Source organism: Globicephala melas, chromosome 8 (assembly GCF_963455315.2).
Source record: "Globicephala melas chromosome 8, mGloMel1.2, whole genome shotgun sequence".
Classification (NCBI taxonomy): Eukaryota; Metazoa; Chordata; class Mammalia; order Artiodactyla; family Delphinidae; genus Globicephala; species Globicephala melas.
In genome coordinates this window covers 48,915,154-48,929,673 of record NC_083321.1, presented here as the reverse complement: position 1 = coordinate 48,929,673, position 14,520 = coordinate 48,915,154, and the positions used below count along the sequence as shown (strand labels likewise).

Sequence of the window (14,520 nt, the reverse complement as noted above, 5' to 3'; positions counted from 1 at the left end):
AAGAAGGGTTAAGGGCTTTACAGTTACATCACGAAGGAGATCCTCAGTAGAGGAGATCCTAGGGGAGAAGAGAGTCACATGAGTAAGCCCATGGTCCCCAAAGATGCTCAGAGAAAAAATCATTTGCCCTGCAGTTCCTCCTCCGGCTTGGTCCCCTGGCCATTGAACACAGTCTGCTGGTTATCGGAATACCCTGCCACCTAGGCAGGGGCATGGCTCCAGTCTGCGATTCCTGATGGCTGTGATAGACAGTTTGGGGTGAAGAGAGATGTAGGTTGGTACTGACCAGGGTGGGCTGGTGCCTCTTTGGGTCCTTCTGCCTATGGGCAGGAATGGTGGGGATAAAGGAAGTGGGAAACACTGAGTTTATTGATGAGAGAGATGGGAAACAATAATGAATTGTCTTCATCCTTTGGTCACCCAATAGAGGCTGTATTTGGAATTCTCCATCCCCTGAGAGCAGAGTCAGAGAGGACAGACCAAAATGTGTCTGCAGAAGCTTTGTGGCATGGTGGAAACAGTGGCATGATAGGCAAGAAATCTTAACTCACTTCCTCTGTGGCCTTGGGAAAATTGCCTTTCCTTCTGTGGCTTTTGTAAATAATAAATCATACAACAAGATTATTCTAAAGCAGGGATTGCCAAAAATTTTTTGTAAAGGGCAACAGCAAATATTTTAAGTTTCGAATGTAGTCTCTGCTGCGACTATTCAATCTGTCCCACGAAAGCAGTCACAGACAATACGTAAGTAACTGGGCATGGTTGTGTTCCAATAAGATTTTATTTATAAAAGAAGGCAGTGGCAGGATTTGGCCCACAGGCAGCAGTTTGATGACCGCTGGTATAAAGTGTCAACCAGCATTGATATTTTACATCTCTGATTCATGTTTGGGCAATTCCAGGGTGGAACTGGTGAAGCAGGGTGGGGGTTTGTCTTGTGAATTGCATTCCCAGAGAGAGTTCTTTGTTCTGGCCTATGTTATAGGACTGTCAGGCTGGAGGCAGAGGTAAGAGTTGAATAACATTTGGAATCTCCACCTCCCTGAGGAAACTGATTTAATGGGAGGAAAGCTAGCATGCTGAATGGAGATAGGCAAAGTTATGACTTAGATAAGTGAGAGTGAGTTTGACTGGGTAATGACTGTGCGAATTTCGGTGGGTATCTACATGAAGGAAAGTTTAAAAGTGTGTGTGTGTGTGTGTGTGTGTGTGTGTGCTTGCGTTCATGGGGAAGGGCCGTTTGTGTGAATAGGGAAAATGTGTGTTAGTGTGTAAATCATCAAAACTTGTGTGAGTAACTATGTGTGTTGTGACTGTATAAATGAATGTGTATGATAATATGGTAATATGAATGAAAGTTTGTGTGTTTGTGGATTTGAAGCAGGCAGAGCTGGAACTGAACTCAGGTAGGTCTAAAGCCCATATGATTTTTCCTCTATTACATTGTCTTACATGTCTCAGACATTCTGGCAAAATAAAAGAATGAGAAGGGAGTGGAGGGGAAGCCAAAGAAAGGTGGTTAGGTAATCAACAAACAAGTGGACGTTTCAAAAGCTAATGGAAGCTTTGGCTCTAATAATCTTGGTTTCAAATATCAGCTTAGCCTCTAACAGGTTGTTTGGCTTTGGGCAGTTGCCTATATGAGATTAGTTTCTTCACGCAGGAACTAGTGATACTTTCAATTTCATATGTTTGGTGCAATAATTACAAATAATAAATATATCTAACAGTAGATATTTAATGGTTGCTATCATCAAATAAAGAAGTATTAATGATAGAAATTGGAGATTACTAGTAATAAGAAATGAAAACTAATATTAGATTTGGCAACTATGATATGATAGATTATTTTGGAAAAGGAAGCTTTAGTGGCACATTGGTGTTGTAAGTAAAATGGCATTGGGTAAAGATTACGAGGGTGGTAAGAGGATAGATGAAGAGAGTGCACATCTCTCCTTTTGTAAAGCTGAGGTGAACAGGGGAAGAGACACACTAAGGAGAAGGGGCCAGCAGAGAGGGAGAGTTTGAAATTACCAGTGACAGATTAATGGAGAGAAGGTTGGGATCCAGTGCACCAATGGAGGGCTGAGCCTTGAATGGGAGCGAGAGGGAAAAGACAATTCAAATATAAATTTGTAGGTGGCAGAATGAGGGTGGTTAAGGGAATTAACAACAGGTGACTTTTGTTTTCTCCCTTGGATCAGGAGTTAGGAAACCACAAGCACCTGATGAAGGGGACCAAGGTGGAGTAAGGTAGATGTGATGTGATTCAAAGCATGGTGTGGGTAGCCAAATTCTAGCTCCACCATTTACCAGCCAGGTGACCTTGGGTGAGGGGATGATGAACTCTCCAAGCTCTCTTTGCTCTCCTTTGGTAAAATGGGAAAATGAGTACAGTTATCTCACATGGTGGTGATTGAGATAATGCACGTGCAGCCCTTAGTGCAGAGCTGCTCCTAAACGATCCGTCTCAGTCCTCCAACCTGCCTCTTTCTTTCCCCACCCTTCTTACACAGTACTGCCAGAGAGAGAGCGACCCAAAATGCAAACTGCACCATGCCGTTCTCTCACTACAAACCCTTCAGTGGCTCCAACTGCTTCAACATAAATTCTAAATTCCTTACACTCGTACCCAAAGCCCTAAGTGATGTGGCCCCTACTTCACTGCCTGACATTATTTCCTATCATTACGTGCCATGTCCTCCAGGCTATGGTAACCCTGAATCATGATAATTTTCCTCCAAACTCCACGTCCTTTTAGATCTCTGTGACTTTGTGTTCTCCCCTCCTGTCATGACTTTACTTGGCAAACTCTTACTTATTTTTCAAGGTTCAACTCAGGGTGGCACCTTTAGAAAAACTTTTCTGAACTCCTAGAAAACTTTCCATGTTTCCACAGCCCCTGTGTTTAACATTCTTCTACACTATCTGTATTGTAGAGCTATTTTGTTTAATTGTCTGTCTCCCCTCAAGTAGGTCCTCCAGGAGCCATGGTACGTGCTCAGTGTGTTCAGTAAGGTTTGTTAAATTGATAACTCAGTTACCATTTGCCTTTTGAGATGCATATCCCATTCTGATGGTCCAAGTGGAAACTGCAGTGATATTCACAGCTCTCAACTGTTTGTAACCATCTGATGCTAAGAGCCTATGGCATTCTAGAGCTGGAACCACTCTCTTACAGATATCTAGTTCAACTTTAGTTTTAAAGTGATAAAAGAGAAACCCAGAGCAGGGAAGTGATTTTACTGAGACCACATAGCTGGTGAATAGAATGGCAAGGTATGCGGGCCTCTCACTGTTGTGGCCTCTCCCGTTGCGGAGCACAGGCTCCGGACGCGCAGGCTCAGCGGCCATGGCTCACGGGCCCAGCCGCTCCGCGGCACGTGGGATCCTCCCGGACCGGGGCACGAACCCGCATTCCCTGCATCGGCAGGCGGACCCTCAACCACTGCGCCACCAGGGAAGCCCTGGCAAGGAGTTTTAACCCATGTTTCCTGATTTCCTGACCAGGTCCTTTTCTACTTCTCATTCAGTGAAAAGTGATCTGTTTCCACTTCCCCCACTCCAGCCCCATTCACCATTTTGGAAAGAGAGAAGAGATGACTGCTAAATCCCATATACCAACATCCAAATGACTCATCCCAGGCATGGCAACCCCCAACCACACTGGTACCAGCCATTCACTCTTCATTCTGCTGGGGATCCCTGGCCTGGAAGACCAGCACATATGGATCTCTCGCCCCTTCTTTATTTCTTACCTTGTTGCTGTCCTTGGGAATAGCCTCCTTGTCTTCATCGTCGTCACTGAATGCAGCCTCCATGAACCCATGGACTTCTTCCTCTGCATGCTGGCTGTGGCTGACCTCATCTTGTCCACTACCACTGTGCCCAAAGCCCTGGCCGTATTCCGGTTCCATGCTGGAGAGATTTCCCTTCATGGCTGTGCCGCCCAAATCCTCTTCATCCATGCCACCTTCATTGCTGAATTGGGAATCCTGTTGGCCATGGCATTTGACTGCTCTGTGGCCATCTGTGACCCACTGCACTATGTCAGTGTGCCCTGTTGTGAAGTAATCATAAGGGTTGGTCTGGCTGTGGTCCTGAGGAGCTTCTCTGTGATACTCCCAGGTGTGTTCCTGGTGAAGAGACCACCTTTCTGCCATAGCAATGTGCTACCACATACCTACTGTGAGCACATGGCTGTTGCTAAATTTGCTTGTGCTGACATTCGTGTCAATGTCTGGTATGGCTTGTCTGCTCTGCTCTCTACTGCAGTGATAGATGCCTTGCACATCTGGGTTTCCTATACCTTCATCCTCAACGCAGTCTTCCGCCTCCCTTCCCGAGGAGCTTGGCAAAAGGCCCTAGGCACGTGTGGCTCCCATCTTGGGGTCATTTCCACGTTCAACTTACTGGCATTTTTACCATAATCGCCCAGCATTTTGGGCATCATGTTCCTCCTTATGCCCACATTCTGCTGGCAAACATCTGCATGTTTGAAGGGAACATCAAACATCCTCAACTGAAGGGAAAAACTTGCCACCATCATTTACATTGGTCAAACCCAAGACAGAGACACAGAGAAGCAGAAAAGCTGATTTCGTAACCTACTCTGCTATTAAAAAATATTTCTCTATGACCCATGTTGGGTATACAGAATCCAACCCTCCCCCAGTACATCCCATTCATAGAGGACTGAGTTCTCCTCCATATTCTCTCCAGTGGATCAACCAAGGCACTGGTCGACTTTGCCAACTTACACTGATTTAACTCTGTGATGTTGTCTCTTGCCTGAGGACTCTGTTCCTTTTATCTTTCCATCAAAGTATCTTCTTTCTGTCCAGTGTTGAGATAGACCATTACTCATTCTTAGAAACAACTCCTTTATCAATAGGCTCTTTTTAAGGTCACTGACGTCTTTGTATAGTATCTAAGTTTTTCATGAAATATTTAGATGTGCTAAGGGCAATCTGAGATTCTATTTAGATAAGGAATCAGGGTTCCTAGAAGGATAGTGGCTCTCAGGCAGCCTACTGATGCTCAGGTGTAGAACTTCATTGTGCCAACCTTCAAAGCTTAAATTCGAGAGGTTGATGAAACCAGGTGACACTGTTACCTCCATCCTGGCCTTCACACCAGTGAGGGTTCAACTGGAGAAGGAGAACTAGCAGGAGATAAATATTAAGAGATTTACTTATTTATTGCAAAACATTCACATATGCAACAGTGGGAGCCGGCAAAGCACGTTGTAAATCCGCAGGGCAGGCTATCAGGAAGGGGACGCGGGGACTCTTGGGCATGCGTTGAAGCTTCTGTTCACAAATGGAATAGCTTCAGGAAAGCCTCAGATCTGGCCCTTAGGGACTTTCATCTGATTGAACATTAGGCCCACCCAGCTTATCTAAGACAGTCTCCCTTACTTAAAGTCAAATGATTATGGACTTTGATGACATCTACAACAATACCTTCACAGCAACATCTGGATTAGTGTTTGATTGAAAAACTGGGGGCTTATAGCCTAGGCAAGTTGGCATATCAAAACCCATCACACCTGCCATTTATATTGATATGCCCTTTAACCAGCTCCACTAACAAGAAGACGTGGTTGGGAGATAATAGTGGGAATGGGGCAGCACATCCGGCTGGATATTTAACATGGCAATCGGAGACACGCATAATTCAGCCTTTATTTTACCTTTTTTTTTTTCTTTTGGCTGCACCACGGGGCTTGCGGATCTTAGTTCCCTGACCAGGGATTGAACCCGCATCCTCAGCAGTGAAAGCGCGGAGTCCTAACCGCTGGGCCACCAGGGAATTACCTCAGCCTTTATTTTTTTTTATTTTTATTTTTATTTTTTTCAGCCTTTATTTTAAAAGTGTGGCTGCTGGGCTTCCCTGGTGGCGCAGTGGTTGAGAGTCTGCCTGCCGATGCAGGAGACACAGGTTCGTGCCCTGGTCCGGGAGGATCCCACATGCCGCGGAGTGGCTGGGCCCGTGAGCCATGGCCGCTGAGCCTGTGCGTCCGGAGCCTGTGCTCCGCAACGCGAGAGGCCACAACAGTGAGAGGCCTGTGTACCGCAAAAAAAAAAAAAAAAAAAAAAAAAGTGTGGCTGCTAATGGCTGTTTTTCTATAGGCAGTGGGGAGCCACTCATGATCTGATGCGTGTATGTTGGAAAGATAATCCTAGATGTGTACGAGACAGGAATGATGGGATAGACTGAGGCCCAATTTATTTAGGAAGCCCTTTGCAAGATACATAGTAGGGATCTGACCAAAGGCCTAGAGATGGAGAGGAGACAACAAAACTCGAATCACATAAGGAAGGCAGAAACATGTTTTAGTTGATCCAGATGAGTTTGGGGGCCAAATACAAGTAGCTTGTTTCATGGAGGGAATCATAAGGCAATGCAGGGCAGGAATATTGGTGTTGCAGGTCATTTGATATAGACCTCCGGTGACCTCCCTGCCAAAGTTTGCCTGCTGGCATCCTGACACCTCTGCAGAGACAAAGGTGGTTTGGAGTTCATGGGCAAAGGAGACAGGGCCAGTGGCTGAGAAGGGGAACCAACAGAGAGGTGCTGGTGTCCAGAGAGAGCCATCTGGATCCCTACCAGCCCATCGTCAGTGGACAGAGGGTCAGAGGGGCTGCATTTCTTCCTCCGTCATTGAAACCAGGATTGAAGAAGGGCCGCAGAGCTCCAGTGAAGGCACATTCAGAGAAGGTGTACATGAGGGAGCCATGGTCAGTGATGTTGTAGAAGGAAACAGTGCTGGCCTCATAGTCTAGGAAGATCCCAACTCGGCGTGGAGGCACCTGAAGGTGGAGGGGAGTCTGGGGGCAGGTGCCAGCCTCATAGTTTTGTTTGTTCCACAGCCAAATTGTCCAGAAGCCATTGTCAGGGCTGAGCAAAAACTGCCCCTTCCTCTTCACGGAGTCTCTACAAACCCCCAGGTCCCAGGCCTCCTTTCCCGTCACATCTACCTCCCAGTAAACTTTTCCAGAGTCAAAGCTCTGGGTACCCAGGACCATGGGGTAGGTATCAAATCTCTCCTCGTTTTCAGGCACTTCCTGCTGGGTGTCTCCAAGCCTCACTTGTCTCCGATTCTCCGAAAGGATGAGCCACGGATTGGCTGTTTGTGGATCCAGAGTGACGTGTACTGCAGAGAGAAGACTACAGTCAGGCCAGGAGAGTGTGGGGAGTCAGTGACCCTGTGTCTGGTGGGGGGATGAGGATGAAAGGGTGACCCTGAGCCTCACTGGGTGAGAAATGACCCCCTAGCCAACTCTGACCCTTGCCCTGACCTTTGAGGGAACCACCTTCCCTATTTCTGCCCCTGCCCCACCTACTCTGACCTGCCATCTCTCCGCCACCCTGGGATGCACTGTGAAGCCTCCTCATCCCCTTTCACTCCCCGGCAGGCCAGTCCCACAACCCTGGTACTGGCCTCACCTCCACATGTCCTCAGCATCTTCTTAACCCCGGGCACATAGCACACATTCCTCAGGTCTGGGGAGGTGATGTCCAGCTCCTTCAGGTTCCAAGACTCACTCCTGGGGGAAAAAGAGTTAGAGACCCTGACTCCAACTCCTACCTCACCCAATTCCTGTTGCTATAATCGCCTTCGGGGATGACTGATAATTTAATATAATGCAAATTTGCAAAAACACCTCCCGTGTTAGGATTCCTGAGGGTGAAGGGCCAAAGGAGGTAGGATTTAGTGTCTATCCAAGCCTTGCTGGCTACAATGGGCCTCTGCAGCACCTGGACAGTCTGTATCTCCACTCCGAGCCTGAGGTCACCACGCAAGCACATTCTGTTTCATTTTACATCAAGGTGTCTGATATAGGCTGAATCACTTCCACGAGGAACCTAAGGAGTCTCACCCCTATCGTGGGTCTTACCCATGGCTCTTTCTGGGAGGTCTGAAACTGGTTAGATTCTTTTTAAAGAAAGAGTCCCAGCAGGCTGTAGACTCAGAACTTCCCTGTTGGTCATAACTTCACTTTGTGAAGACGTTACAATCCAATTACTCTGGGCAACTCACCAACTGAGATGTCCATTAATTAGCCTTCTGAGACCAGAAAATATTTTATGGAGGATTGGGTCTTTGAGAATAGGGAAGAGGATGGGTATAACTTCAGTGCACATTTTCTAACTCAAAACCGTTTTTCACAGGTATATATGCCTCCTGCTGCCCCATCCTCTAACAAAGAAAACCTCTCCTTACCTTTCCAGGACACTTTTCACCTCCTGAGGAGAAAAGAGACAGAGAGTAAGATCTGGAGTCATTGGTTTACGACTGAGACTTCAGTCCTGTGGGTGACGCGATGCCACCCTGAGGTCCACAGGATACTGCTCGCTGCCCCATCCCTCTGGGCCAAGGCCCAAAAGATGCTTCTGACCAGCTTGGAACAAAAGGCATGTGTGGGTGCTTGTGGGGGAAGCAGAAACCCAGCATGGGTGTGACTTACAGTTAGGGGAAGCAAGAGCAGCTTACAAACTCTGACTCAGAAGACAAATTAAAAAGACCAGATTCTTGGTGGGGGTGGGTGGGAGGGAAAAAAGGGGCAGAAAGAGCCAGGCTGGCTGAGGCCCAGAGACAGTCACAGAGAAAGAACGGCCAAGTCAGCATGCACAGAACGCACAGAAACTGCCCTTATCTGTGGGCTTGCACCATTCGGGGAGGAAGGGCTGGCTAGTTAGAGCTCTGTCCTCTGCTGTAGTTAATGTAGCCCCCGTCACGTATGTGAAACCAAAACGTCTGAGAATATTCTGTGGCAGGGGTTGGGGTCCTTACCTGGGGAACTGGCAGGCTCCTAGGCCCAGGCAAAAGTGCCTTAGAAAGCTCTGCTCAATGCTGGGCAGAAGCAAGATTTAGATAACGGGAAGAAGACAGCCTGCCAAGTCAAATCAATCCTGTGGGCTTTTCTGCACAAACCAGAAATGGCTTCATGACCATATCTGACCCAGAGACAGTGAAAAGGTGTGGGGAAAAGAGGAACCATAGAATGTTACAGCATAGAGGGACTTTTGAGACCATCTAGTCCAAAGGTTCCCAAAGTGAGGCAAGCATTATCATTGGTGGATATGAGATGACTTTAAGTAGAACACACATCAATGAATGTATAAAAACTAGTTAAAAAAAATAAATTCATTGATGTGTGTTCTACTTAATACCTCTAACTATTCAGGTGAACTTGGTTAAGCTTTAGTCTCTCACTAAGTCTCTTCACATCTCTGCACCTTAGTTTTCTCATCTATGAAATGGGGATAACAGTAGCATCCAACTCATTGTGTTGTCATGAGGGACTAAACACCTGGCATGTTATATATACTATTTAAGAATTTGCAGTTATTAATATTGTTACGAAATACATTAGAAGAGGTATCAGTAACATAACACGTGGCTACTATTGCTTAGGACAAATTTCTTTTTCTTTCTTTTTTTTGTATAACTTGTCTTGTTTAATTATTACTAAACTCCTATTAGGTAAGTGCTGTTATTTATATTCCATTTACAGATTAGGAAACAGGCATAGAACAAGCAAAGTCACAAGGATAGCCATATAACTCAATAATTCGTGCAATTAGCATATACAGCTAAGCTATATTACCAAATGAGAACACTGGCTTAGGCCAAATAAGGGAGAAACGAAGTCACATTTTAATATTTCTCTAAAATTCTCATTTCCTGGTCCTGATTTTCCTGGGAGGACAAAATTATGCTCACAAGGTTTAATTTTATTTTCTCAGTTATTTTACTTTTAGCTTTATTTCCTCATTTCCAATCTACTGTTTTTATGTTCAGTAGCTAGTTAATAATATAAATGACAATAAAATTAACTAACATTTATGCAACCACATACTGTATTCCAGGTACTGTTCTAAGCATTTTATATGTACTGAAACCGAGCAGGACCCTGTGTGGCTTTCCCAAGAGCAGACTTTTTTTTGTCCCATCTCTTTTTTCTTTTTTTTTAAATTGAAGTATAGTTGATTTTAATTGAAGTATAGTTAATGTTTCAGGTGTATGGCAAAGTGATTCAGTTACACATATATATATATATATATATACATATCGATTCTTTTTCAGATTCTTTTCCATTATAGATTATTGCAAGATATTGAATACAGTTCCCTGTGCTATTCAGTAGGTCCTTGTTATTTATCTATTTTATATATAGTAGTGTATATCTGTTAGTCCCAAACCTCTAATTTATCTCCCACCCCCTTTCCCCCTTGGTAACCATAAGTCTGTTTTTTATGTCTGTGAGTCTGTTTCTGTTTTGTAAAATAAGTTCCTTTGTATTATTTTTTTAGATTCCACATATAAGTGATATCATGATATTTGTCTTTGAGGACAAATTTCCTTTTAAACTAAATTTATTCAGGTAAAAGAGTGAGACAATTTAAAGAAAAAAGTAACATGCTCAAATCATTTGGGTAGTTCACAGAAGTAGCAGAAAGTGTAAAGACGATAAATTTATGACTAAAGCCTGGGGAACCCCTGTTATTTAGCCCACTCCCTCCCCCTTGTTTCACAAATGGAGAAATTAGGTCTAGGAAAGGAAAATGACAACTTAGGGTAACAGAGAGAATTGGTGGCAGGGCTGGGGCTGGTCTACTGTCTCTCTGAGATATGTAATACTCTAATATCCATTTAACATATGAGAAACCTGATCCTCAGAAAGATTAAGGTACTTTCTCAAGGTCATGAATCTGGTATGTATTAGAGCAGGCACTTAGCAGAGATGTCCATTTCTTTTAACGGCTGCATGGAATATTCCCACCTAAATTTGTACCTTTCCATGCCTTGAATGCAAACCACTCATGGGTCTGAATTCCAGTTTGTTTTATTTAAGAAAACTCCAGGGACCAAGTCTCTGTGTGCTCTGAAGGTAGCCCTGAAGAGCTCTGGCTTTTTTCAATTACTCCTTGAATCTCAGAGGGGAGCCCGTCCTCAGGCCTCACCTGCAGCAGTTCCAGCGCTGAGCCCCGACTCCTCCTGTCTAGTTCTGAGATCAGCTCCTGCAGGGCCTGGCTCTGCTGGGCCAGGCTGGCCTCAGTGGCCCCCAGGACTCTCAGCTGTTCCCTCTCATCCTCCTCCAGCTTCTGCAGTTGCCTCTGCTCCTCTTCAGCCAGGAAGTTTTTCTGTCTTACAAACTCTTCGTGAATCCTCAATTTGTGTCCCTCAACCTTCCCCTTTGGTGTCAATGGAAAGAAAAGAGGTGGTTTTTTTTTTTTTTTTTTTTTTTTTAAAATCACAGTCTCCTAAGCTTTGGGAATGGAAGTGCCCATATCTATTTCTATTCCTGGAAGACTCACCACTCTGGCTCTGTCTGGGAATAAACACACACATCTACAATTTTGCTGGGGAGGTGGGGGGCTGAGGCTCCTGGGACTAAGAGGGGAACAGGGCTGCCGGGGGTGCACCATGGCTGCCCTGCAACCACAGCGGCATCCGCCTATGGTATCGGAGATTTCCTCAACCTCCTTCAAATCGCCACCCAAACATGCCCCTTGGTCTTCATATCTCAGTGAGTAACTGAGGGAGTAACATCTGGCCCCACTGCCAACAACCTCGCAAAGACAGGCTCACAACCCCGTTCCTAAGTTCTGGGGAAAAGGAGTCTTTGGGATATTCTTGGCTTGCTCTCTCCTGCTTGTAACTGGAGGGTCACTCGATGACACAGGATGGCCCCTTTTGCCACCACAGCCTGACTCACCCTTCCCCGGTCCCAAATCTTCCTCTTCTGGGATCTCCTGGCCATGAGCTCCTTCCCCTCCCTTCTAGTCCCTGGCATGCCCCGCCTCCTAATTCCTGGTACAGAACAAGCTGTAGCTCTCCATTACACTTGGACCAGTGATCTGGACATGGTCAAGCAACCAACTGGTCAGACTGTTTTTCCTACCTTAGACCTTGATGGTTCCCTTAAGCCTGTTCCTCACAGCCCGTGTCATTTCCCGACGGGCCAAGTCATTGGCATCTCTCCTGGGATTCCTCTGTCCCAGACACTGAGGCTCTGTGCTGTCATCTCCAGAGACTGGGCTCAAGGAGAAGGAGCTTCAGGGTGTGTCTCGTCCCTCAGCAGCTTCTCTTAAGACTCTCCATCTGATTGGGAGCTCTCTTTGAGCTCCACCCTTTTTTATTCCCCTCCATCAGGAGACCTAGGGGACAGCTGGTTCTTGAGGAGTGAGATATAGGGACTGGCATAGCTATGGTTAGGGCTTTCTTGAGTCCAGGACCCTGGACCCTCCCCAGGCTTCTGATCTAAGATTCCCTTCAGGACATGACTCTTGCCTTCCAGGCTGCTTTCTTCTTTGCAACATCCACTTCCAACTTCTCAGTCAACCTCTGCTTGTTTCTTAGTTTCTGTAGTGCCACCTGGAGCTTCTCCTGCAGAGAAAGATAGCAGGTTAATGCCCACTCAGATCAAGAAGTAAGATGCGGTGGCATGAGGTGGGGGAAGATCATACTGATTCTTAGAAAAGTCTGAGTGCAGAGGATGAGCAAGAACTAGAGTCTGTTTGGGGTAGGAATTCTGTGGATGGGAAGACTTTGGAAAAAGTCTGATGTTTCTTACAAAATAGAGCCACACTGTTGGGGTAGTAGGGATGGGGGCACTACTCATTCTTAATTAACCAGGAGGCCACAGGGAAACATGATCCATGCAGCATTTTCCCATAGCATATACCCTGCTCCTGGGGAATGAGAAAATTGTGCTGAGCTTGCAATTCTCCCCTTAAATAAGACACAGAAGGCAGGAGACCCCCATCCTTTCCCCATCCCCTCAACTCCACAGGTGACTCTCTCCCATTCCCAGCCCTGGGGAACAAAGCAGTCATCAAGGCCCTATCTGCTTTCTACCCGTTCGTGCCTCCATGCTAAGGCCTCACCTGGTACTCCTGAGCGGCTTCCTCAATAGGGACCATGGGGTGGTCACGGTGTTTCTGGGACTGGGAACACACCCAGCAAAGGGCCTTCCCATCTTCCTTACAAAATAGGTGAAGTTTCTCTCTGTGCACCACACACAGCTCCCCTTGTGTGCCCTCCTTGGCATCCTGGCTGATTTTTCTAAGATTCTCCACCATGTTGGCCACCTGTCGATTGGGCCGGAGGTTCCGGAGCAGGAAGCGGTGCCGGCACACAGGACAGACGCTGCCCCCAATTTTCCCAACCTCAGCGATGCATTCCTGGCAGAAGCTGTGACCACATTCGATGCTCACGGGCTCCACCATGGGATCCAGGCAGATAGAGCACGTGACCTCCTCCCACATCATTGTCAAGGGCACTGCTGAGGCCATAGGGGTAATGTTCCTATTAAGCACCACTGGGGAGATCTTCCAGTAGCCTAGTGGGAGAGAAGAAGAGGAAAGGAGGAGATGAGAAGAGCTGTGTGAGAAAAGCAAGACAATTCAAGGGAAACCACCAGGGAGAGTGAGCTGGAGGGGGTGAAAACAAGAAAAGAAAAGGAACTCAACCTGAATAACAAGAGCTTCTCCTCCATAGTCTGGTTCACTGATCCAGTCAGACAGAAGGGGAAACTGAGTCCCCAAAAGAGATAGCAAAAATTGTTGAGAACCTGAGATACTGCTGCTTACAATTTGACTTTCATCATGTCCATCCCTTCTTAAGCCCTCAGTGCTCAGGCTTTACCTGTCCATCTTCCATCTCAGGCCACTGGTCTTTGACTCCGTTGACAGCTAATCCTAAAAGTAGCGACCATTTACCATGCACCTTCCATGTGCCAGGTGCTACCTACTTCACATAGATCTTCATTAAGTTTTGCAATAATGGCAGGAACTATCTATATCTATCTATCTGTAATATGAATATATATAAGAATATTTATATTTATTCTTATATATTCTCATAAGTATGTATATATATCTGTATGTGCACATATGTATATACACATGTGTATACACACACACATACACACAAATGTGTGGTTGGTTGAGCACTCCCTGGGCTCTTCTCTCAGCTACTCTGAACCTGGCACCTGTCTTCGTTTCTTCCAGGGCATAGACCCATACGTTTCTAACATTCTAAGCAACCCTGTCCCTCTCACCTCCAGAGGGGGCCTTTTGGGGATAGGAGTCTCAGGGATTGCAGAACCACCCCACACCGGGCTCCCCTGGACCACCCTCCGAGCTAGGTTGCCATCCTAGTTCTCCCAGTTTCCCTGGGTCCTTCATCCCAGCTCAGGTGCCGGCAGCAGGGCAGCCCGAGTTCATTCTTGGACGTCAGGTTCGCAGCCCAGCCTCCACCCAGGCAGCAGGGGAAGAACTGCTGGGTTAGGGTTGAGGGAGACCTGCTGCGAAGGGAAAACTGAGATCGAAGGCTCTAGGGGTGGGAACTGCTTAGGAAGGGGCTCTTCAGATCTGCGGAAGGGGAGAGAGGTCCCCAAGGCAGGGCTGGGGTACCTCCGTCTAGTCAAATTCACTCACCTTTTCAAAGACCTTAGCAGGTAGTAGCCGGCTCCCTGTTTCACTTTCGATTTCCTGTCAAAGACC

At 46.4% G+C, this 14,520-nt stretch overlaps 2 protein-coding genes across 2 annotated transcripts; one reads left to right on the top strand and one right to left on the bottom strand.

Annotated features, from left to right (window-relative positions):
- The first annotated feature begins 3,647 nt into the window (after positions 1-3,647).
- LOC115839422 (olfactory receptor 52B4-like) lies at positions 3,648-4,606 on the top strand. The gene is given in 2 exon segments (XM_030831065.1): positions 3,648-4,407; positions 4,410-4,606. Coding segments are annotated over 2 exon segments (957 nt in total).
- Positions 4,607-6,321: 1,715 nt separating this feature from the next.
- TRIM21 (tripartite motif containing 21) lies at positions 6,322-14,520 on the bottom strand. The gene is made up of 7 exons (XM_030831191.2): positions 14,455-14,520; positions 12,901-13,355; positions 12,305-12,400; positions 10,975-11,205; positions 8,231-8,253; positions 7,453-7,553; positions 6,322-7,159 (listed from the first exon to the last, which is right to left on the bottom strand). Exons 2-7 carry the CDS (start codon positions 13,306-13,308, stop codon positions 6,609-6,611), a joined length of 1,410 nt encoding a protein of 469 aa, XP_030687051.1. The 5' UTR covers positions 13,309-13,355; positions 14,455-14,520; the 3' UTR covers positions 6,322-6,608.

What these genes read in the sequence shown, in the direction of transcription:
- TRIM21 (XM_030831191.2), bottom strand. Translation starts at nt 13,308, where the DNA reads ATGGCCTCAGCAGTGCCCTTGACAATGATGTGGGAGGAGGTCACGTGC. An exon ending in CAGCGCTGGAACTGCTGCAG is followed by an intron (nt 8,254 to 10,974) that starts GTGAGGCCTGAG and finishes TTTTCTCCTCAG; the next exon opens with GAGGTGAAAAGTGTCCTGGA. An exon ending in GTGAAAAGTGTCCTGGAAAG is followed by an intron (nt 7,554 to 8,230) that starts GTAAGGAGAGGT and finishes TTTTTCCCCCAG; the next exon opens with GAGTGAGTCTTGGAACCTGA.